Source organism: Canis lupus, chromosome 14 (genome assembly GCF_048164855.1).
Source record: "Canis lupus baileyi chromosome 14, mCanLup2.hap1, whole genome shotgun sequence".
Taxonomy (NCBI): Eukaryota; Metazoa; Chordata; class Mammalia; order Carnivora; family Canidae; genus Canis; species Canis lupus.
In genome coordinates this window covers 40,103,760-40,127,925 of record NC_132851.1, presented here as the reverse complement: position 1 = coordinate 40,127,925, position 24,166 = coordinate 40,103,760, and the positions used below count along the sequence as shown (strand labels likewise).

The following is a 24,166-nucleotide window of genomic DNA, read 5'->3' as shown; positions in this document are numbered from 1 at the left end:
AAGCAAAATGAAACAAATGAACCAGTATATAGTGTTAAGTCTTAACTCCACAGAAACAAATTATTTTACTGTAAAGCCAAGTAATATCCTAAATGGGATATATCCTAACAACAGAAAGAACTACAAAAGAATGTTAGACTTTTCAATAATCATATTGTTAATAATGGAATTATTTTGACACAATTATATATAAAAAGTTATATGTAACAATTATATATATAAATTATATATAACAAAGTTACTGTGTTAAGATAATCAGGATCCAAGATTTTTAATACAAGAGAAAAAGAGGTACAAATATAAGTTAAACAAGTTAATAGCCCTAAATTTGAATTTGAAATATCAATGTGAACTCATGATATACTCTTACATTTAAAAACTTTATTTAAAAAAATAATAATAATAAAATAAAAACTTTTTTCCTAGCTTTGTCCTCTGAAAAGGCATAGACATAATGAACAAACTGGTGCAATGAGTGCTCCTAGAGCCCCAGTTGTGTACTTGACATGCCATTCCCCACCGAGATGGGCTAGGGTTCCTTGAAAAAAACCTGCTGATTCTAAGGATCTAGGTGTTCTGGGAGAGGAGCTTGTACTATCTTGCCTTACCAGAAATCAAGTGATCAATGATCACAGGACTTGCATCAAAAAGACTCAGGGTAAACTTAGAGGCTTTCACTGGCCAAACATGGGATGATTGAGTATTCATTTTAAAGACTGAAATGGATTAAAATACATCAAATATGTTAAGGTCTTTGAGTTCAAATGATTTTTTTTTTAAAAAGGGACGCCGGGTGGCTCAGCGGTTGGGCGTCTGCCTTCGGCCCAGGTCGTGGTCCTGGGGTCCGGGATCGAGTCCCACGTCGGGCTCCCCCCACAGCTTGCTTCTCCCTCTGCCGGTGTCTCTCATGAATAAATCAATAAAATATTTTAAAACGTTTTAAAAATAAGTAAGATTCTAGTTTTTAAAAGGTGGGGGTAAAACAGAAGACTGAACACTGGCCATTTGGTGATAATAAAGGATCCTGGTTTTATAACTACCTGTTTCAGTGCCTTATCTTTTAGATAAGGAAAGAATCGTTAAATAAAATGACCTCCCCCCGGGGTTGGGGAAGGAAGTCCTGGGGCAGGAAGTCGGGGAGGAGACCGGCTCTGGGTCACTAACTGTTGCCGCAGTTCGGTGGACACGCGCGGTTCACCAGACGACCTTCTCTAACTTGACGCACTGTTGCAAGTTTCCTCGAAGAGGCTGGAAGGAAAGGCCGAGGAGCTGGCAGTGCAGAGGGGCCTCACCTCCCAGGCCAGCAGCGCGCCGCCCCGCCCGGGGCTCGCCCCGCGGAAGAGGCCCGAAAGCCAAGCGCCCCCATCCGCACCGTCCCCTCCGGGCTGCTGCGCTCCCCCCGGGCCGTGAGCTCCGGCGTCCCGGCTTCACAAGCTCCGGCGGCCTGACGCAGGGGTACGGCGCTCGGCGGCCGCCTGGCAGCTTCCGCCCGGCAGCTTCCGCCCGGCCGCCGGAAGTGCGGTGGGGGCGCGGCAGGGGCGCGGCGTGGCCCCTCTAGGCGCGCCGGAGGCCTCGGCTCTCGGTGGTCCCGAGCGCGCCGCGGAGCCTCAGTCAGGGAAATGGCGCCGGCGGGGCGGGCGCGACGGCCGGCCGCGAGGGGAGAGGTCGCCCCCGCGGCCCGGAGGCCCGGGGCCGTGGGCGGGGCCTGAGGGGGCGGGGCGCCCCGGGATTGGCGGGCGCGCAGACGAGGCGGGGCGCCCCCTTTGTCTGGGTGCGCTGCGGGCGGCCGTCCCTTCGCGCCTGCGGCTGCGGCGGGGAAGGTGAGTCCGCGGAGCGGCGGCCGCTGGCCGGCCGGGCCCCTGCCGCACGGAGCCGGGAGCCGGGTGGCCCTGCCCTCGGACGGGGCGTCCCCGCGGGCCCCGCGCCCGCCGCCCGCCGCAGCGCGGTCCAGCCCCGGTTCCCTCCCCGGCGCCCCCGCGGCCGGCGGGCCTGGCCGGAGGCGGGCGGAGGCGGCGGGGCCTGGGCCCAGAGACGGGGCGCGCGGGGGCCCCGGGGACGGCGGTCCGCGCCCCCCGCGCCCCGGGCCGGCCCTGGGGGCCCCGCGAGCGCAGAGCGCGGCCGAGCGGCGGCGGCCGGGAGGCCGAAGGCGCTGCCCGATTTCGCTGTGGCCCCGGGCGCTCCGCGTGCCGCCGGCCCCCGCCCCCTAGTGAGGCCCTTCCCGGCGCTCGAGACGGCGACCTCGGACGCGGCCCGCAGACGTTCCCCGGCTCATTGTCTGCTTTTTCACATTTTAATAGAAAACGAAATGCATTTCTTACCATGTGTACACGTGAGAAAAATACGGGCAGTGGGGGCGTCGGGACGAGCCCGCGGGGAGCGGGACAGGCGCTGGCTGGGCCACGGTGCACCCTCCCCGGGCTCCGCGCGCGCCCTTTCTGTCACTCCTGAAAGGGGCGGTGGGGGCGGTGGGGGCCGGGCCGGGCTGCCTGCACTTGACAGACGTGTCGTGGTGGCGGCGCGTTCCGCGGGGTGGTGCGCTGGGCGGTGGCGGTGGCGGGCGGGGACGTTGGGGCCCTGAGGAGACCGCCGTCCCCGCGCTCAGGTCGCTCGGACGCTTTAGTTTCCGTTCCCCGTGGTCGCTGAGGTGGAAACTCTTCGGGTGCCTTTGTGTTTCCTTTTTTTTTTTTTTTTTTTGCCTTTGTATTTCCTCTGATCTGCCAGTTCGTGCTTTTTTTCGTATATGTTGAAAATATTCTTCACAAATTGACATTTGACTCCAGTTATGGTGTTTTGTTCTGGTTTGGGGTTTTTTGAAGAGATTTCAAGTTTTTAATGGTAGAATATTTACTTCTAAAGCTTTTGAGCTTTGTTATGTTTTAAAAGGGCTTTCTCCGTGCCAAGATTTATTTTTAAAATAAACTCTTGTTTTTCTCTGGTACTTGTGCAATGTTGGCTCCATCTGGAATTTATTTTGGTGTGGGGTGAGGGGAATCCGGCTTCATTTTTTTTATGTCTGCTGTTTCTAACACTATCTATTGAATAATTCATCTTTCCAGTGATTGGAAAACCACCTTCGTCATGCATTAAATTCCTACATGACTTTGGGCCCATTCTGGAATTTGGTGACTTTGATGTGCATAAGGTCTGAATTTTCATGCAGCAGATCTGGAAGTTTCTGCCTCTATCTTTCTCTTTTGGCATTTTGCTTAGGAAGGCCCTTCCCACCTAGAATAATAAAAACCTCTGTATTCCTAGTTGAGTTCTTTTTATAAAATGTAATTTAAAATGTCAACTCTTATTGGTAAGCCCAGTGAATTCATTAGATTTGTAATATTTGATATGAGATGATCTAATTATTTTCTGGCCTTTTTTTCTTTTTTTTTTTTCTTTGCCTTCCTCTACTTTCTGGGAGAGCCGTTGAACTTGCTGTAAAGGCCTAATTTTACTTTTCCTAAAGCATTTAACTGGTCCTAGCCCCATTTACTGAATCATCTTTCCTCAGCAATTTGAATTACCTCATCCGTTCTCCGTTTGTTTATACAAGACTTGGCCCTGCTTTGCCCCGTTCCTGGGTCACCCCCTTTCATCCAGCCCCACTCGGCTCTAGGCACTTTGGTTTTATGGATACAGCGGGCAGAATTTACATCTCATTTCTAAAGTTTATTTTAAGCTTGTTTCTTGTACTATTTGTGAGTAGAATCTTTTTCCCTGTATATTTTGACTAGGTGTTGCTGGTGTGTAGGAAAGCTATTGATTTGGATACGTGACCGATCACTATGGAAGATTGCAGGGTTGTGCTTTGTGTTCACAAGTGGCTCGGAGGTGCCTCTTCCGAAGATGCCTCCACCATGGAGGGCAGGGCATTCCAGCAAGAAAACCCATAGGCGCGGATGGTGAGGACAGGACGGAAGATCCTGGGAGCAGCCCACCGCAAACCAGGGATTTGGAGTGTGCCTGTCCTAGCCTGTTACCGTGAGAGAGATCTCTGGAGGACAGACATGCTTCTTCTTTTACATCAAGCCCATGAGGAATTCAACAAGGGCAATAAGTTCCTAAAACAGCTTAAAAATAAAATAATAATAATAATAAACATTAAATTCTAAGCTCTTGGTGCCTCCGCAGTCCCTTCTTCAGTTCTTGTCTGTGTTGCTGGCTGCTCAGGCATCACAGGAGCCATACCCTGCTTCGCACACAGAATGTCTCACTGCGGTGTGGCTTCCTTCCCGTTAAGCATCCACTGCTGCTGAGAACATTGATCTGTTCTGGTTTTGTTTAGGTTATTCCCTGAGGATATTTCCGAATATGAAATTCCTGCATCTGAAGACTGACTGACGGACAGACAGATGGCTGGGTGGGTGGGCGGGCGGGCTCCACCCCCAGGGCAGGTACTGTTTGTGCTTGCCCCTGTGTTGGGGCGGCCTGGCCTTCCTCACAGTTTGTTGTCATACTCAGTGATGGGGACTCTGGCTCTGGGGCCATCTGAACAGGATTTGTTGTGCGCACCTATTCTCCCTTTCTGTCTAAATTCCTATGTTGGGACACCTGCGGGGCTCAGTCAGTTAAGCGTCTGGCTCATGATTTCAGCTCAGGTCATGATCTCAGGGTGGTGAGATCGAGCCTCACTTTGGGCTCTGTGCTGAGTGTGGAGCCTGCTTAAGATTCTCTCCCCCTCTGTTGCTGCCCCTCCTCCCCCTTATTTCAAACAAAAACTTCTGTGTTTTTCCCCATAGCAAACCTGGAATTGGGGATCAGGATCGTGGGAGTAAGGGTGGAGGAGAGGGTGGCTGGTTCAAAGCCAGTTTTGGTGCCTCAGTTGGCTCTCTTTACCTGCCCAACATTTGTCAGGTTTGTGGGTCACAGTGTTTCACCTGTCTTTATGCAGACAGTACCACTTTTTGCATTTCTTTTGTTCATTTTTTTATCAGAATACAGATATTTTGGTTCCTTTGGGCTGCTGTGGTAAAATACTGTAGACAAGGTAGCCTGTAAAACAGCAGACATTCTTCACTGTTCGGAGGCTGGAAGTAGCCTTTGTTTCAGTGTTTTTCTGGGACTCTCCCCTTCCCCCCACCCGCTCCCAGGAATCTTTTCTTCTTTGCCCTCTCCACCCACCTCCATGCCTCACTCACATTGACAGCCTGGTTCTTTGAGTTACTTTAATCAAATGAGATAATACTTAGCCCAGCAGCATCTGAGCCTGAATCTTGCCATCCTCTTGAGGCCCACAGAGGAGGGGTGTGAGCGCCCTGTTTTATAGGTGGGGACAAAGCACGTGCACACACTTCTTTGCCTTGGAGTCATTGCTTCTGAAAGAGGACCTCATGGACATTCTCTCTGCATCCCATGGTTTCATTTACTCATCAACTGGCTCTCACAGCCTAAATCTTTCTCTCGGGGTGTGCATGACCTTTGTGTGGGAGGACTTTGGGTTGGCAGTGGCACCAACCTTGAGCCTATGTCCATTCCAGGGGGGTGCCCACTGTCTAATGGCATGTCTTACTCATCTACACACTGCCAAGTGGCTTTCCTGGAAAGAGTGTGAAGTGCGGTCTCCTAGCTCTTTAATTTCATTCACTTACTCAGCAAGCATTGGGCTGTTGGCTGCTCTGCTGGGACACAAAGGGAGAATGAGGACTGGGCGAGGCAGAGGCCCTCGTGGTTGGGGGTGGTCAGAAGGGCCTCAATGAGAGGTAATGTGGCCAAGCACCAGCCAAAGGGCAGGAGCCTCCCTAGCAGAAGGGAGGCCCAGGAAGGGGATGAAGCCAAGAACAAGCCTGTTCCCACAGGGGTCAGGTGTACAACCGCGCTGCCACAGGGGCAGATTCTGGGTGTGCGTGGGGGGTGGATTAGGAGTGGAGTGTGAGAGAGCAAGGTGGAGGGGCGCCTGGATGGCTCAGTCAGTTGAGCATCTGTCTGACTTAGGTTTTGGCTCAGGTCGTGATCTCAGGGCCGAGAGATCAAGCCCTGTGTTGTGCTCCATGCTCAGCAGGGAGTCGGCTTGAAGATTGTCTCCCTCTGCCCCTCCCCATGCTCATGCACTCTCTTGCACACATGTGCGCTCATGTGCTCTCTCGCTCGCTGTCTCCCCGAATCAATCTTTTAAAAAAAAAGAAGCCAAATGTCTTCTAGGTTCAGCCATACCTGCTTCTATCACCCCCACTGGGGAGGCCCTAAATAGGGTTCCTATGGGTGTTTATTGTTGGATACTGGCCCAGTTACAGTGGGGCCATAGTGCAGGTGACTGCCTACTTGCACCAGGTTCCCAGAGGACCAGAGCTGAATTATACATGAAGGTCAAATTCTCATGCAGGTGAGGGTGGATGGAGGCCCTGGCTGAAGGAGCAATGTCCCAGAGACCCAAGTGGAGACTGAGTTGTAGGAGGGCAAAGTAACCAACTGTCACCACTGCAAACAGTGGACAAGGATCTGGCCACATGGAGGTCATACCCATGGGCAGGGCTGCTTTGGGGTTGGTGGAGACCACTCATGGGGAGGCAGCTGGACAAGGCCATGGGAAAGATGACCGACCATAAGAGATGGCAGGTCTGGGGCTGCTCGAGGGGGTGGGGGTGTCAGACATACCACCGAAGAGGGCAGGAGGCAGAGGGGTGGCAATGACTTCCTCATTGTTGAGACCTGGTGAGGCAGGATCCCCGCCCCCCATTCTTTCATATTTTATTCTTCTCTTTCTCCAGCATCTTGTTCATATGGTTTTTAAGGTAGTTTTACTCCTCTAAGACTCCTATTGGAATCCTATTTAGAGTTGCATTGCATCGACACAGAAACACACAGATTTGGGGGAAATGGGCATTCTTGGTGAACAGAGCAGAGAGGCTGGCCTCTCTCCGTCCCAGGCTACTCTCCTGTTCCTTAGAAGGCAGCTGCAGTTAGGAGTTCCGTGTGTATATTCCCAAAAGTTGTCTATGCAGACATACACATGCATCTGATGTTGTACTAAGAAAATGGGGTTGTGCTTCCTGACTTCCTACCCCCAAGCCTTCCCTTTAGGCAGCCCACAGTGTGAGGTATCCTGTTTGTCCACGGGATGGTCTTGTACCATTTTTCCTAGAGTGATCGCCTGTTAGGTTTCTGTGTCCCTGTTACAGACTCCCTTTGACATTCCAAAAGATGTGAACCCCGTATCCCCCATTAGGAGAGCTCCTGGTCCCCCCGCCCCCACTTTCTTTCAGTAATTTGAACATGACACATACCTCAGCTTAACTTATCCTGATATGTCCCCAGAACCTCTCCACCCCCAGGCTCCCCAGGGTGCTCAGACCAAATTCCTGGGTAACTTTGGACTTAATCTGCCAGAATCAACCATGTGTGATGCCTCCATTGCTAATCCCTGATGGAGCCACCACCAGGCTGATGGCCCCAGCCTCACTGGAGCACCAGGGTACAACCAGGTGAGACTGAGGCATCAGTAGGCCTACAGGAGTCATGGTTAAGTGAGTCATGCGGGCCTGGGATGGGGTCCCAACAGGAGTGTGGACCTTAAGCAAAACCATCGATTCTCAGCCTGTCTTCCCTGGGGATTATCTCTGGAGGCAGCTTGGCCTGGCATCCATGCCCGACCTGTTGATCACTTGGCACCTGTGTGAATACTCTAACACCAGCCCTTGTACATGGACTGTGGGCCTGAGCAGATGGCTTAGAGTCCTTGGTAGCTCCCTAGCTGACTGAGAGGACCTCATAGTGTAGAGAGCGAAACCTTGAGGCTGAAACCTCAGGGTACACTGGTGTCCCCAAGCATCTCATACCGGATGTTGCTGGGCCCACGGTCAGAGTCCAGGGACCATGGTTCCTGAACTGTAGGGGCAGGGAGGCTGGACTCCCAGAAGTCAGGGTCTGTGAGGGCAAGGCTGGGCCCTTCATGTGCTCCCTCTTCCTCAGCCCCACAGGATCCTCTGACTTCCATCTGCCTCAGAAATCTCGGGATCAGGTGATGGCAGCGGCCAGGCTCCTGCCACCACCGGCAGGACCCCAGGTGAGCTGCCCCCAAGGCCTGTGGACCACCCCTACATTTCCTCAGAGCCCTCCCATGCCCAGGGCTCCAGGTGGTAGCCTGAGTGTCCCTGCATCTCCTGAACTCTGTGGCCCCTTCCTGGCACCCACTCCCAAGCTGCTTGCGTGTTTGCCCTACCTCCTGACCAAGGGCATCTCCACTCCCCACACCCCACATTGCCTGTACCCACTCCCATCTCCAGTGTGGAGATTTAGTCTAACCTGCAGCAGCCCCTGTCATTCCAGGCCAAGGTGACCTTTGAGGATGTGGCTGTGCTCCTCTCCCAGGAGGAATGGGACCGCCTGGGCCCCGCTCAGCGCGGCCTCTACCGACACGTGATGATGGAGACGTATGGGAACGTGGTGTCACTGGGTATGTCCCCTCAGCAGGTCTCTTCTGTGTCTGTGTGCTTGGCCAGGGGTGGAGGCCCTGCACTGTGGGCTTTGGGTAACGTCCAGGTGTTCAGCTCTAGAGGAAGGTCAGTCCGTCTGTCTCATGCCTGCAGGTCACTCAGGCAGGGTGGGAGTGTTCCCAGATATGTGCTGACAAAAGGCCTTCTCTCCCCATGAGCAGGACTTCCAGGATCAAAGCCCAACGTGATCTGCCAGCTGGAACGAGGAGAAGAGCCATGGGTCCTGGATGGGCAGGGGACTAAGGAGACTGGGGGCCTGGGGAGTGGCCATTCAGGTGAGTGAAAGGAGCTGGCCCTCCCTCACTGGGGCTAAATCCATTCTGGCGGCTGTGGGCACTGAGAGGTGACAGCAGGAGTGGCTTCCACCCGGGCCTCTTCTGGCAGAGGAGCCTTCGGGCTTAACTCCGTGAGCTGCACTTACCCATGTGACAGCAAATGAAAGAAATTCCTCCTCTGGAGAAGTGTTTTCTTGTCCCTTCAACTCTCTGTTTTTTGCAGACAACTACAGACACGACCACATGCCAGCTTGTATGGGACAAGACAGCTCACCCTGTCCGTGGGGTAGGTGTATGTCTCATCTTTTTAATCCCTAAATCCCTGAAGGTGTTACTACTCATTACTCACCAGAATGTAAAGAGATTCCCGGGGCACCCCGATGCAGAATATGTTCTCATTATATGACACAATCTCCACGAAACTGTGGGCAGGAGTTTTCTAAATTAAAATTTTCTTTCAGTGCAATTGTTTTTTTCCCTTTGTCTTGTCACATGTAAAACATTTTTCCCCAGTCTATACTTGAAACAACTTAAGCCATCATTCTGAAAGTGGGTGCTCTGCTTAGGCCAGCTTCTGCGCCACGTGGGCCCAGGGGGCCTGGCACTGTCCCTGACAGCAGCTTGAGTCTGTGGACATGAAAGGTTGGTCATGCGTTGATTTTATGACCTGGATGGTTGAGTGAGTAATTTCCTATACAGTTGTTTTTTAACTTATTAAAGTCATCTTGCTCATCTTGTTACTTTGGCATCAGACAAGAAACCACCTATTCAGTAAACTTTGAACAGTAGAAATGATACTTTTCATTGCAAATAGGTAATATTTTTTGGCTAGTAAGCTTTGGTCTATGGTAATGAAGCTCTTTATAAGTCAAAAAAAAAAAAAAACCCAAAAACCTAAACCGTGTTTCCCAGTTTAAAAAACACATAGTATGTCCTTTTAAAAATAAGTTGTATAAAAATTTTAATTTTATTTATTTATTTTAAAGATTTAATTATTCATGAGAGACACAGAGGGATAGGCAGGCTCCCTGTAGGGAGCCTCAATCACTGAGCCACCCAGGTCCCCTAAAAATTTTATTAAATAGATGATAGTAAAGTCAGATTTTTAAAACGAAGAACCTATTAGTGTTACCATTCTTTTTTTTTTTTTTAAGTTTTTTTTTTCTTAATTTATTCATGAGAAACAGAGAGGCAGAGACACAGGAAGAGGGAGAAGCAGGCTCCCCACAGGGAGCCCGATGCGGGACTCGATCCTCAGGCCCAGGATCACACCTTGAACCCTGAGCTGAAGGCAGACGCTCAATCAATGAGCCACTCAGGCATCCCACTTTTACCATTCTTGAATTATTAAGTATACACTTAATTGCTCTAAAGAGAATAAGAAAAGTAGACACAAAACTTGAACAGCTTTGGATTAGAGGAGGAAAACCAAAGGGTCAATAAATGTGAGAACATGCTCAGCCTTATTATTCATCAGTAAAATGTAAATCAAAACTGTTATCGTGTTAAACCTTCAGGATGAAAAAAATGGAAAGATCTGATTGAAGTTTGGGTGAGGCTATGAGACAGCTAATGAGGGGGTAAATGTGCACACTACCTTGGAAATCAGTTTGGCATTATCTAATGAAGCTGAAAATGCAAGTCCCTACATCAAATACCTTTTTTTTTTTTTAAGATTTTATTTATCTATTAATGAGAGACAGAGAGGCAGAGACACAGGCAGAGGGAGAAGCAGGCTCCATGCAGGGAGCCCGATGCGGGACTCGATCCCTGGACTGCAGGATCACGCCGTAGGCGGAAGGCAGGCGCTAAACCACTGAGCCACCTGGGCTGCCCTACATCAAATATCCTACTCTCATGTGTACAGTAAGAATGTTTGTGTATAAAAACCAAGAAGCATATGCAAGAATCTTACATAAGCATGCTTTGTGATAGAAAAAATTAACAAGGGATCCCTGGGTGGCGCAGCGGTTTAGCGCCTGCCTTTGGCCCAGGGCGCGATCCTGGAGACCCGGGATCGAATCCCACATCGGGCTCCCTGTGCATTGAGCCTGCTTCTCCCTCTGCCTATGTCTCTGCCTCTCTCTCTCTCTCTCTCTTCTCTCTCTGTGTGTGACTATCATAAATAAATAAAAATTTTAAAAAATGTTTAAAAAAAAAATTTACAATAACCCAAATGTCCATCAGCAGTAGGATAGATGAGTAAACCGTGGTGTTTTAATAGAAAGGAAATGGGACGCCTGGGTGGCTCAGCAGTTGAGAATCTAACTTTGGCTCAGGGCGTGATCCCGAGGGCCTGGTTTGAGTCCCGCATCGGGTTTCCTGCAGGGAGCTTGCTTCTCCTTCTGCCCTTGTCTCTGCCTCTCTCTCTTTCTGGGTCTCTCATGAATAAATAAATCTTAAAAAAAAATAGGAAAGAACAAGTTGTAGTAAAAATGGTTTAATAACCGCTGTGGAACAATATAATGAATTGGAACACAGTGTTGACAGAGGCAAGCAAGTTGAAGAAGACCAGGCACCATGAAATTAAAAAAATCTCAGGAATACGCCTAATTGAGTTACTGGTTAGAGATACAAATTTCTAAGATAGGGATCCCTGGGTGGCGCAGCGGTTTGGCGCCTGCCTTTGGCCCAGGGCACGATCCTGGAGACCCGGGATCGAATCCCACGTCGGGCTCCCGGTGCATGGAGCCTGCTTCTCCCTCTGCCTGTGTCTCTGCCTCTCTCTCTCTCTCTCTCTCTCTCTGTGACTATCATTAAAAAAAAAAAAAAAAAAAAAAAAAATTTCTAAGATAAAGCTATTTAAAAAAACAAACACTGGGCAGCCCTGGTTGCTCAGTGGTTTAGTGCTGCCTTCAGCCCGGGGTGGGATCCTGGAGACCCGGGATCCAGTCCCGCATCGGGCTCCCTGCATGGAGCCTGCTTCTCTGTCGGCCTGTATTTCTGCCTCTGTCTCTGTGTCTCTCATGAATAAAGATCTTTTAAAAAATTAATAATAATAAATGGAGTAAACAGAGATGGGAGTTACCCTCTCACTTGAAACATCTGAAAAATGACGAGATACATAAAACCACAGCTCTCAAGGTGTTGGGAATCATTGTCATGAAATCAATGAAGGAAATTAATCCCTGAGAGACAGGAAACAAAGGGCTGATCCCTATAATTGCCCCAGCTTACAGCTTGAAGAAGATCACAATGCAGGGAGGGCAGAGCCCAGTGGTCTCCCAGACTTAGGGACACATAGTCAGGAGTCCAGAGAAGCCAGGGAGGCTAGAAGTCCCACAGAAGAGTCCATTTGACAAAGAGAACTCTGGAGATCTGCAGGGAGACCCTCTTGAGTATTAGCACTAGCAAGGAAACCCCGTCCAATGCCAGGAAGGAGCCCCCTCTTTGGAAGGAGTAGCAGCTGTGGGAGCCAGAACCTAAGTGGAATGAATGTTTGTGCGCACCCCCCCCCCCAATTCATCTGTCAAAGCCCTAAACCCCAGTGTGAATGTATTGGTGATGGACCCTTTATGAAAGTTATTAAGGTTAAATGAGGTCATAAGGGTAGCGCCTGGATTTGCTAGGGTTAGTGTCTTTTTTTTTTTTTTTTAGGGTTAGTGTCTTTATAAGAAGAGGAAGGGGCATCCTGGGTGACTCAGCGGTTTAGCGCCATCTTCAGGCGTGATCCCGGAGACCTGAGATCAAGTCCCACATCAGGCTCCTTGCATGGAGCCTGCTTCTCCCTCTGCCTGTGTCTCTGCCTCTCTCTCTGCATCTCTCATGAATAAATAAATAAAATCTTAAAAAAAAAAAGAGAGAGAGAGAGAGACCAGAGCTCTCTTTCTTGGCACATACAGCCTCCCAGACCCCTGCCCCAGGACGTATTCATCCCACTTGCATAATCCCCAGGACTGTGAATATGGGTTTTACTCCTGTGACTGTTATGTTAAGCTTTTGCTTTTAAGGAATGGAGGACCCTTTAAACATGGGTCTGGAGGTCAGCGACAAGTCAAAGTCAAAGACTGGGAAGGATTGTATACACCACTGCTGCCTTGAAGGTGGAGGGGCCACATGGCAAGGAACGCAGGTAGCCTTTCAGAGCTGAGCGTGGCAAGGAAACAGTCACCTTAGTCCTGCAGCCTTGTACAAAGAGCTAAATTTTGACAACTATTAAGAATGAGCTTTGAAGTACATTTATTGCCTGAGCCTCCACACACAGATGAACACTTTATTTCAGCCTTATGATACGCTGAGCAGAGAATCCAACTATGTCATGTGGCCTGCAGAACTCTAGGCTGGCAGATACAGTGCCCAGTGCTCATATGAGGCTGGGAAGGGTGCTGCTCCCAACAGCAGGAGTGGGAAACCTGTAACTCTCAGGGCACCATCGATTAGAGAGCTGACTTGGGGGAAGAGCCCTAAGCACCCTCTGGTCTGATCTGACAAAGTTGAAAGACAAGAACCACAGGTGATACTCTGAAGTAACTTAACCAAGAATACTTAAGCTCAAGAATATTTGTTTTGTTTTTAGTTTAAATATTTATTTATTTGAGAGAGAGAGAGAGACAAAGAATGGGGGGTGGGGTAGGGAGGAGAGGGAAACTGAAGCGGACTCCGTGGAGTGTGGAGCCTGACACAGGGCTCGATCTCACAATTAGATCATTACCTGAGCTGAAACCAAGAATCCGACACTCAACCAACTGCATCACCCAGGCACCCCACGTTCAAGAATATTTCTAGGGGCAGCCCAGGTGTCTCAGCGGTTTGGCGCCACCTTCGGCCGGGGTGTGATCCTGGAGACCTGGGATCAAGTCCCACTTCGGGCTCCCTGCATGGAGCCTGCTTCTCCCTCTGCCTGTGTCTCTGCCTCCCTCTCTCTCTCTCTCTCTCTCTCTCTCTCATGAATAAATAAAATCTTTAAAAATATATATATATTTCTAGAAATAAAAAATATCCCAACACCAACCAAGGTAAAATTCATATTTGGCTTCAATTAAAATGTTACCAGACATACAAAAAAGTAAGAAAATACGATAATTAGAAAAAACAGTCCTGTTAAACTAACCAGAAATTACATCATTGATAGAATTGAAAGACAAGGATGTTAAAATAAATTTATTCCATATGTTGAAGGACTAGAGAGAATATTGAGCATATTTTTTTTTTAAATTTAATACCTCTAGTTTATTTTTTTTATTTATTTATGATAGTCACAGAGAGAGAGAGAGAGAGAGAGAGAGGCAGAGACATAGGCAGAGGGAGAAGCAGGCTCCATGCACCGGGAGCCCGACGTGGGATTCGATCCCGGGTCTCCAGGATCGCGCCCTGGGCCAAAGGCAGGCGCCAAACCGCTGCGCCACCCAGGGATCCCAATATTGAGCATATTAAGTAGAAGCACGGAAGATCCGTGAAAGACTCCGATCTGATCTCTAGGGATGGAGACAACAACGTCTGAGACGAAGTGTTCACTTGGTAAATTAGTGGCAGATTAGACCTCGCGTAAGAAAAGATTTGTGAAAATAAAGTCCTAGGAACTACTGAAAAGGAAGCAAGGGAAAAAGAGTACAGCACATCCATGAGCTGGGGGACAACCTGAAGTGGCCTAATACATGTCACTGAGGCCAACAAAGCAGGTCAGAAAAAATATTTGAAGACATTTAGTTGAAAATTTTCCAAATTTGATGAAAAGTGTGAATTCCCAGATCTAAGAAACTCAACGAACCCTCGACAAAGTTACACTAAACTACATTATAATCAAAACTGTTCTAGCTGTGAAGCCAACAAAGGAGATAAAATAGAATTAGGAAAAGTAACGACTTGTTTAAGAGGAGAAAGAGAAAAGGGAACAAAGCGCAGCTGTTTAGGGGCCCCTCTGGGCTTTAGGATACACGGCTCTGACGTCGCGGCCTCGGGCAGTGTGAACACTGGTTCATGTGTGGCGTGAGACCGTTAGGGCGGCGTGCTTCTCTGTCGTCGCTCGGGCTGCGGGACAAAAGGCCGCTGACAGAGTGACTTGGACATCATCAGCTTCGTTCTCACGCCCTGGAAGCCAGAAGCCCCAGACCTGTGCAGCCGGGTATCTGCAAGAGCCTCCTGGCACCGGCACCTTCCGATGCTCGGCGGCCTCTGCCTATGAGTGCGTGGGGGGGAGGGGGGGTAAGCTTGCTGGTGTCTCCTCCTACTGGGCACTACTCCCGTCCTGGGGTCTCCTCCCGGTGACCTCATCTGACTCTAATCACCTCCCAGAGGCCCCACCCCCAGACATCACACGGGTGAGGGTTTCAGCATGTGAAGTTGAGAGGAAGGGACACAATTGGTTCATCACAACAGTCCTGTTACTCTGTCCCAGGTTCTGTGATCTACCGAAGTTCTACCCGTATGTATGTTATAAACCCACACTCCATACCTTTTTTTAAAGTTTTAAGTGATCTCTACACCCAACATGGGGCTTGAACTCAACACCTCAAGACCAAGAGTCGCACACTCCTCTGGCTGAGCCAGCCAAGCTCCCCAGCACATAACTATTTTTGCTTTGGACGGTTCTCCTTTACAGTGATTTAGAAAACCTTCTTTACATAGTCCTGTATATATATCTTCATTTTAACCATTTCCAAAAGCCTTTATTTCCTTGTATAATCCAACTTTTCTGTCCGGTATATTTCTGCAGCCTGAAGAATTCCCTTTAACGTTAGCTTGGATTTGATTGTTGGGTGTCTTCTCCATTGTTGTTTGTGAATTGACCATTTTTTTCTTTTTGTCACTTTCCGGATGTCAGTCCATTGTCCTTTGACTTGTTTCTGATGATGAATCCGCTGTACTTGTTATATTCATTCCTCTGTGTCATTGGTGGTTTTTGTCTAACTGCCTCTAAGATTTTCTTTCTTTTTTTTTTTTTTAATATTTTTTAAATATTTTATTTATTTATTTAGGATAGTCACAGAGAGAGAGAGAGAGAGAGGCAGAGACACAGGCAGAGGGAGAAGCAGGCTCCATGCACCGGGAGCCTGACGTGGGATTCGATCCTGGGTCTCCAGGATCGCGCCCTGGGCCAAAGGCAGGCGCCAAACCGCTGCGCCACCCAGGGATCCCCTTCTAAGATTTTCTAAAGAGAAACTTGCTTTTAGCAGTTGGACTATGATGTATCTAGGTGGTATTTTAAAAACACGTTTGTGATTCTAATATCTTGGATCTTTGTTTTGATGTCTTCTATCATTTTTAGAAAAATCTCAGCCATTTTCTTTTCAGATGCTTTTTCTTGCTTCTTTTGCGATTCCAACTACATGCAAGCTAGGCCATTTGATAATGACCCGTACTGGCTTTATGTTTCATACATTTCTGTCTTTGTATTTCTTTTTGGATGATTTCTCTTGGCCTATTTTCAAGCTCACTGGTCTTTCTCAGCTGGGTGGGGCATTCCTGTGTTACTGTGTTTTTTACATCTAGCATTTCTAATTGGACTGTTTCTTCCAGTATCTATCTCTCTGCTGAAACTCCCCATCTGGTCATTCAGTTGTTCCAGCATATAGGTCCTCCTTAGTTCTAGTTCTGTTGATCATTTAGTCACTTCACTCTGTGTGTGTGTGTGTACATGTACGTGTATGCAGTCTTTCTCTTGGGTGGCTCATAGTTTTTTGTTGAATGTCAGCTAGTAGAGATAGAGGTAAACAGTGTAACTCTGGAAACGTACCCCGCGCTACTGGGCTGTCAGCGTGGAAGCCTGAGCTGGTCTAGTCAGGAGCTGGGCTGGGCTCAGTTGTTTCCAGGTGTGCCTGTAAGAGGGTTTTTTCCTTGCTCTTGCCCCCACCCTAGCAGTAGTCTCAGTTGCTGGTTATTCTATGCTTGCTGGCCTTTGGGGCAGAGGAAAATGGCCTTTGATGCTCCACTGTCCTGGTCCATCCTCAGTTGTAGGCAGGTGTTGTGTCCCTGGGTCACAGCCCCTCCCCTAGTTGAAGCAGATCTCACTGCTGGGCTCACGATCATTTCCTGCCTCTCCCTCAGGAGTAAAGGGTAGTTTTCCTTTCCCTTCCCGGCCATTGTAATTTTCGCCTGTGCCCTGGAATGAGAGGTTTGCTTTCCCTCTCAGATGACTTACAGCTTTTGTTCTGTAGAGAAGGATTCCAGTGGGTGCTTTTGCTTTTCCCTCTTGTACGCCTGAGCCACCAAAGTAGGCTTCCTCTGGACCTGCCCCCATGGGGAGCCCATGGACATGAGCCCCCTGTGTCTGTGGCTCTCTGGGGTTCTTTGAAAGATGATTAATGTTTTAACCAGGTGCTTTGAATTGCTTGGGTGGTGACCTGTCTTTCATCTTCCTCTTACCTCCTTTCCATCACGGGTGCACCAGTGTAGTTGTCTCTCCGTGCAGGCACCTGTCTCCTTAGATTTCAGGGCATTTGGGGGCTGTCGTGACCTCGGCTCTGTGATAGATTCAAGAAAGTTAAGATTTTATAGATTATCTTTTTTTTTTTTTTAATGTTTATTTATTTATGATAGTCACAGAGAGAGAAAGAGAGAGGGGCAGAGACACAGGCAGAGGGAGAAGCAGGCTCCATGCACCGGAAGCCCGATGTGGGATTCAATCCCGGGTCTCCAGGATCGCGCCCTGGGCCAAAGGCAGGCGCCAAACCCCTGCGCCACCCAGGGATCCCAGATTATCTTTTTCTTACTGTTGAGGTGGAAGGGATAGTCTTACAGCTTTATCCCTCCTGGGGGAATTCAGTTATTGTGTAATTAATAAATAGTATAATAATATATATTGTTTTATATAATGTATAATGATGGTGATATTAACAGTTAAAGGGACATGAGAACTATAACTGGGTTGTCGGTGTATCCACCTGTCAGATTGGTCGTGGTGAGGGGCCCCCCCAGCGCCACTGATGAGTGGGCAGTGCTGGGGGAGAGGGTGGCTACTTGACAACAGTAAGCTGTTACCGGGCACCTGGGTGGCTCAGTCAGTTAAGTGCCTGACTCTTGGTTTCAGCTCAGGTCACAATCTCCTGGGTTGTGGGATCAAGCCCTGTGTTAGGCTCCACACTCAGCACCAAGTTAGCCTGTGACTATTACCTGCCCCTCATCCTCTGTTTCTCTTTCTCAAGTCAGTAAATCTTTAAAAAACTTTTAAAAATGATAAGGTGTCACATGGTAGCCTGACGATAGGAATAGGGCTTGTCCAAGCCATCTTTTTGTGGAAAGAGGAAGATAAGGAATCAAAAAAGAGACGTAGATCCCGAAGGCCCACCAGCCACCAGGGTAGGGGCTCCTTGTAGGAGGAAGGAAGTGCTGGTGGGCCATCTGGATGGCCAGCTCTGGCAGCAGGCAGCACCACCCGCCTGAGTCTGGGGAGCCCTGCAGAATGGAGGCGTGTGTGTCTGGAGTGCCACCGAATCTTGGGGTGGGTGTGGAGAGCCGGTTCATCAAGCCTGGAGTGGGACTCCAGCCTCGACAAGGGAGACCCTTCATTTGGGAGAGTCTCCCAGCATCTCACTCCCGCCTCTTCTTAGATGACCCTCTGGCTGCCACCAGCTTCTGCAAGAGGTGTTGGCGTTTGGCAGGTCTTCCTCCATCCAGGGCAGCCATGCCCCCCTAGCTGCTGAGGGCAACACAGATCTAAACAAGCATATTTTATTCGTTGACCACCTTGGCCCAGATCTTTCTCTGCACACCAATCAGAAGTCCATCTTAGGAGCTCCCTGGGGTTTGTGGAGAGACCACTTGGCTTCTGAATCTTTTGTTTTTTCAAGGGTCCATATTGGGGTTCCAGGAGGCCCCCCGGACCAAGTTAGGAACTGATTAAAGATTGAAGCTTCTATCTCGATGATGCTGTTATCGGCAACATGATGGGGGGGACCACAGGCCCCTATCCTGGGCCCCGCCTCTGAACAGAGCTGAGCAGCACACGGTCAGCAAGATGAGCGGCCCGCGTGTCACTTGTCCCCAGTGCCCGGCGGCCTCCGCTCTGCTCACGAGGTTTCTCAGCCTCAGGCTGTTCCGGGCCGAGGTCTTGGAGCCGGGGGTGGCCCCCCAACGGCAGGGCTGCGCCGGGTGAGGGCTCCTGCCTCCAACCGCTGGGGGCCCCAGAGCCAGCGCCCCCGGCACCGCCGGCCTCAGGACGTCCGCGGTCCCCCCATGGGTCCTGGCCTTCCCGGTGGCGCGGTCGCCAAGGTTCACGGGGGGCCCGCCTCCGATGGTACGCGCGCGCGGCTTGGGTGTCGGGGGCGGGACTGAACCCCCCGCGGCCCTTGCCCCTCGGGCGCCGCACACAAGGACGCCCCTGTGCCTGCACCTGCGCCGCCCTTCCACCCTGTGGCCATCGGACACGCCCGAGGGCTCCCGCCCCACCTGCTCCACACCACGCCTCGCCCGCCGCCTTTGCGGTCAGCCCAGCCAGGCTCCCACGGGCGGGGTGCAGCCCGGCAGTCGGTGCTGCTGGGGGGGCTCCAGGGAGGGGGGCCGGGAAGGGCCTGCCGGGGGGCTCAGCCGGCTGCGTCCGCCTTGGGCTCGGCTCGGGGCTTGGGGGGCTGGGGTGGGGCCCTGCTCACGGGGAGTCGGCGTCCCCCTTTCCCTCGGTCCCTCCAGCTGCTCGTTCTCTTTTTTTTTTTTTTTTTTTATTCATGATAGTCATTGAGAGAGGAGAGAGAATCAGAGACACAGGCAGAGAGAGAAGCGGGCTCCATGCCAGGAGCCCGACGTGGGACCCGATCCTGGGACTCCGGGATCGCGCCCTGGGCCAAAGGCAGGCGCCAAACCGCTGAGTCACCCAGGGATCCATCGTTCTCTGTCTTAAGTAAAGTCCCAAGAGAGGAGGACTGTGGGGAGATGGGCCCAGGCCGCAGGGGCCGCTGTGCTAGTTGCTGCGTCCACTCGTGATCGTCCTGGCCCCGAGCGCTGGGCCACCTGTGCCCAGCAAAGCCACCTGTAGGTGCCGCCTGCCCCGCTGTTCTCTCTGGGTTCACCTCTAACGTGGTGCTCTGCGTTTGCTGTTTCAGAATGTGAAAACCAGGGAGAGAACCAAGAAAGGGACTTGGGCGTGAAGCCAGGTGTCTCCGAGGACGGCTCCGTGGTCCCGGGGGAAGGCCGCCCGGGATGGCGCGACCAGGGGCGCCCGCGCAACGCTCCGCCACCTCGGGCCCCGGCTGCTGCTGGCGCCGAGCGGCCCTACAAGTGCACCGAGTGCGGCAAATGCTTCGGCCGCAGCTCGCACCTCCTGCAGCACCAGAGGACCCACACCGGCGAGAAGCCGTACGTGTGCGGCGTGTGCGGGAAGGCCTTCAGCCAGAGCTCCGTGCTCAGCAAACACCGGCGCATCCACACGGGCGAGAAGCCGTACGAGTGCAACGAGTGCGGGAAGGCCTTCCGCGTGAGCTCGGACCTGGCGCAGCACCACAAGATCCACACGGGCGAGAAGCCGCACGAGTGCCTGGAGTGCCGCAAGGCCTTCACGCAGCTCTCGCACCTCATCCAGCACCAGCGCATCCACACGGGCGAGCGGCCGTACGTGTGCGCGCTGTGCGGGAAGGCCTTCAACCACAGCACCGTGCTGCGCAGCCACCAGCGCGTGCACACCGGCGAGAAGCCGCACGAGTGCGCGCAGTGCGGCCGTGCCTTCAGCGTCAAGAGGACGCTGCTGCAGCACCAGCGCGTGCACACGGGCGAGAAGCCGTACACCTGCAGCGAGTGCGGCCGCGCCTTCAGCGACCGCTCGGTGCTCATCCAGCACCACAACGTGCACACGGGCGAGAAGCCGTATGAGTGTGGCGAGTGCGGCAAGGCCTTCAGCCACCGCTCGACGCTCATGAACCACGAGCGCATCCACACGGAGGAGAAGCCGTACGGCTGCTACGCGTGCGGCAAGGCCTTCGTGCAGCACTCGCACCTGACGCAGCACCAGCGCGTGCACACCGGCGAGAAGCCGTATGTGTGCGGCGAGTGCGGCCACGCCTTCAGCGCCCGCAGGTCGCTGGTGCAGCACGAGCGCATCCACACGGGCGAGCGGCCCTTCCGCTGCGCGCAGTGCGGCAAGGCCTTCAGCCTCAAGGCCACGCTGATCGTGCACCTGCGGACGCACACCGGGGAGCGGCCGTACGAGTGCAGCCGCTGCGGCAAGGCCTTCAGCCAGTACTCGGTGCTCATCCAGCACCAGCGCATCCACACGGGCGAGCGGCCCTACGAGTGCGGTGAGTGCGGCCGCGCCTTCAACCAGCACGGGCACCTGATCCAGCACCAGAAGGTGCACCGGAAGCTGTGACGCCCAGGAGCCCCGCCGCCCGGAGCCCCGGCACGAGGAGCTGCGGCCCGGGGGAGCCTCAGGGGCCCGGCTTTCTTTCCCCCCACCCTCCGGTTCTGCCACACAGCACTCACCTCCGTGGTGACTTTTGGTACGGGTCGCCACGTGCACTCACCCTCTAACATTACACCGTCTTTTGGAAGAAACCGAAGGAAGTTAGGACCCAAGGAAATACTTTCACAAAACTTTCTTACCTTCTAAATAAAGTTTTTTCTTAGAACATCCCATGCCTTTCCTAAAAACGATAATTATTCTAATTATTGCACCTAAAATTAGACTTGGATTATTTGAGTGTTGTTAGGCCACTAAAGTGTTGTCTGGATGATATATTTTTTAAAAATGTCATTAAGTCTCATCATGTAATATGGCTAGGAACCCTAACTGTATAGAATCACATGTTTTATAAAAAGTCTAAAGATTAATTAGTGAGAAATGATGTAAACTTAGAAAACACTTCATCTGGTGTTTCAACTTTATTCAAGATCAGAAGGGATGTCCTAACTTTTGGTGAAAATTCAACTCAAATATGCTTCTTTGCCTCAATGCCCACCCTTATGATTTAAGGCTTTGTGCCGCAGAAATCATGGGACGTCTTGAGCCTTTGGACCCCATGTGGGTGGGAGGGGGGCTCTGCACCTCAGAGCCCAGACCTCAGCTGTTGCATGAACTGGGAGCCTCTTTATACATTGTGTTACTCAAAAGAAAGTTCTTTGGTATATATTTTTAAAACTTAAAATTCTCAAATTCAAATAGCTTTTTTATTATCTAAAATTTCCATTCCAGTGTTTGAGGTTTTTGTGTTTTTACTCCTGATTCCAAGAAAGTCTAGTATCCAGTTTCACTTACTACAATGAATCTGGTTTGTCATTTTTAAGTTTTTTCCTCTCTCTCTTGAAAACATCAGCTTCTCAGGAGAAATGAAGGACTGGAGTGTTGACCTCAGTCCACAGCAATAACACTGACGCAGATAAAAGCTTGTTTCCCCCTCCCTCTCTCTGATACAGGTGACAGGCGCCAATATCACAGGTGAAATTCTGGAAGCTAAGGGTTGCAGGTGTGCTTCAGGGAGGAGATGGGCTCCTTCCGAAAGGAATTGGCATCACCTGTGTACTGCAGAGCTGCTGGGACCAGAGGAGCTAAAGCCACTGAGCAAAACCAGGAGTTGGGCTTACTAAGGTAGATGAGCTCACCGAGGTGTCGCTTTGCTGGAGCTGAGGGAACAGGTGTGACTTCAGAGATGGCGAAAACCTCTGAGGATATGCTGTCGAGGCCAAGTTCATGGTGTGATTCAGAGGAGCTGAAATCCCTGGGGCCAAACTGCAGAGGAATAGAGCTCATGGAAGTGGGACACTCACTCCTGAACCCCACGGAGGGGGGCCACTGCCTCCCCCACGCTGACCGGGTCTATGGCTGTGTCTGACTCCGCAGCTGCCCCGCAGGGCGTACCACTACTCAGGGCACAATTCCTAATCCCATGGAAGAGTTAGGATAAAAAACAGTTTGGTCAAGATGACGCTGAGTTATGTACGATGTACAGAAACACTTGCTTGGAAAGACACTGTCTGTACTACAGGACAGCAGAAGTGACCCTTCAGTCGCTCTGGATTGCTAGATCCACCACACCCAGGATTTGGGGGGGGAATCTGCAAAATGTATGGTTTGCTTTTCAGCCTTCTTAGATGAAGTGTACTTTATCATTCTGGCTTTTCTTCCCGTCAGCTGCCACTGAACTATTGGTGAGTGTCCAGGCTCAGGTGTCCATGGGGCTAGAAGGTGAGCTTCAGTGCCCTTCTCCCTGGGGACGATCCCTGGGCCACGCATTTTTTTGTCCTTCACCTCTCCAAGGACCAGGAGGTAGCATACAACCTGCTGGAACGTATGGGCGGTCTGCATCTTTTGGAAGTGGCATCAGGCACCAAAATGATGCCTGGGGTCCCTTCACCGTGGTAATAGCCTTCTCGGCCATCGGCACCCAGCTTTCTGTAGTCCTTGTGATGGAAGTTAGTATAACTCTGAACAGGTGCAGCTGTCGTGGAGGCAGGGGGCCACGGAGCAACAGGCCAGGGGAACTGCTCACCCACCAGGAGAAGACAAATTCTCCCCAACCCCAGGGGATCTTGAAGAAGCTCAGCCCACAGGCCTGCAACACATGCAGCTGTCATGAGAGGCCATACAGCCACCTCCAGCAGGGACCCGAGGACAGCCTTGAGGACACAAACCCCAGGGGGCGCCTGAAGACTGGCCAAGCTCTTGAAGATAGGTGGGAGGACCCAGATCCAGTTCTCTGGCTCAGATCTGATGCTTGGGTGGCCTGGGTTCCTCGGCCCCAGGGGTGTGTATAGGGCCAGCTGCAAAGATGTAGGGCTTGGGTACCACACACGCACACTGTGAGCAAGACCTTACCCAGCCTTACCATGACCCCTGGGTCAGCTGTTACTGAGTTTCCGTGGAGGTCGGGCTCAAGTCTCCCCTAACAGGCCAGGGCCCTCCCCTGTCTGATTCTCTGACACCAGCAGTTCATCTCCTGACTGGTAACTGCCCAGAGATATTAACAAGTAGCCTGTGGTCTGAGATGACTGCTCCCAAAGGCCCTCTGTCATCAGCAGGCTGACAACTCAGGTTTCTGACTCTGTAAGCTGAAGAGGCAAGGGGACAGTTGCAGGCAGTTAACCCACCAGATACCCAGGCCTGACTGTCCCAGTGGCCAGGCAGAAACATCAAGAACCAAGAAGTCCCTTTGCCTGTGCTCCCTCCCATCCTTAGATGAGCTTGACATTTGGCCCCTGTGAAAGTGTGGCACCAATTCATGGTGCCAGCCCTCGTCAGCCAAAACCAAACAGCCAAGAAAACTTGTCAAACCATCCGCTTTCCGATTTTGCACAATGAAAACCACTAGTGTGTTTTTTTCCATGTATTTCCAGTAAATACGCTTCTTCAGACTGCACTGGACCACCACACCTCCTGCCCCACTAGCCCTCCCACCCATGGCTCTAGGGCTCCCCTCAATGCCACAGTCCCTTGGGGTGCCACTGGCTTAAGGGACATTCATGCTGATAGGAGGAAGGGATCCCCAGAGCAGGAGTTCTTAACCCAACAAGAAAGCATCAGAGCCATTAGCAGTGATAGGGCAGGGGATGTAAGAGATGGTTCTTATTAAAGCCAACACAAGGACTCCTGGATGGCTCAGCAGTTACGCTCTGCCT

General features: G+C 51.2%; 2 protein-coding genes and 1 long non-coding RNA gene across 14 annotated transcripts in view; 1 reads left to right on the top strand and 2 right to left on the bottom strand.

Annotated features, from left to right (window-relative positions):
* Window positions 1-361: 361 nt before the first annotated feature.
* On the bottom strand, window positions 362-1,486 carry LOC140604314 (uncharacterized). The gene is made up of 2 exons (XR_012007273.1): window positions 1,373-1,486; window positions 362-1,248 (listed from the first exon to the last, which is right to left on the bottom strand). It is a non-coding gene; the product is annotated as an uncharacterized lncRNA (long non-coding RNA).
* A 201-nt stretch (window positions 1,487-1,687) lies between these two features.
* Window positions 1,688-21,185, top strand: ZNF250 (zinc finger protein 250). 9 transcript variants are annotated; one of them, XM_072775534.1, is made up of 7 exons: window positions 1,745-1,820; window positions 7,243-7,409; window positions 7,897-7,990; window positions 8,254-8,380; window positions 8,582-8,695; window positions 8,919-8,981; window positions 19,666-21,185. In XM_072775534.1, exons 2-7 carry the CDS (start codon window positions 7,330-7,332, stop codon window positions 20,922-20,924), a joined length of 1,737 nt encoding a protein of 578 aa, XP_072631635.1. In that variant the 5' UTR covers window positions 1,745-1,820; window positions 7,243-7,329; the 3' UTR covers window positions 20,925-21,185. The 9 variants fall into 9 exon arrangements, with proteins under 9 accessions (XP_072631636.1, XP_072631639.1, XP_072631635.1 ...); XM_072775541.1 differs by having other exon boundaries at window positions 8,239-8,380; XM_072775533.1 differs by having other exon boundaries at window positions 1,764-1,820; window positions 7,315-7,409; window positions 8,239-8,380.
* Window positions 13,660-24,166, bottom strand: part of ZNF34 (zinc finger protein 34) — a 33,543-nt gene continuing 23,036 nt past the window's right edge. For 2 of the 4 annotated variants that reach the window (XM_072775572.1, XM_072775571.1), the window contains 2 exons: window positions 16,997-17,094; window positions 13,660-14,662 (listed from right to left, as the gene is read on the bottom strand). In XM_072775572.1, coding sequence (XP_072631673.1) covers window positions 14,630-14,662; window positions 16,997-17,094 — 131 coding nt within the window. In that variant the 3' untranslated portion in view covers window positions 13,660-14,629. Of the gene's footprint in view, window positions 14,811-16,996; window positions 17,095-24,166 lie in introns of all 4 variants that reach the window. The other 2 variants (XM_072775569.1, XM_072775570.1) reach the window with 2 other exon arrangements.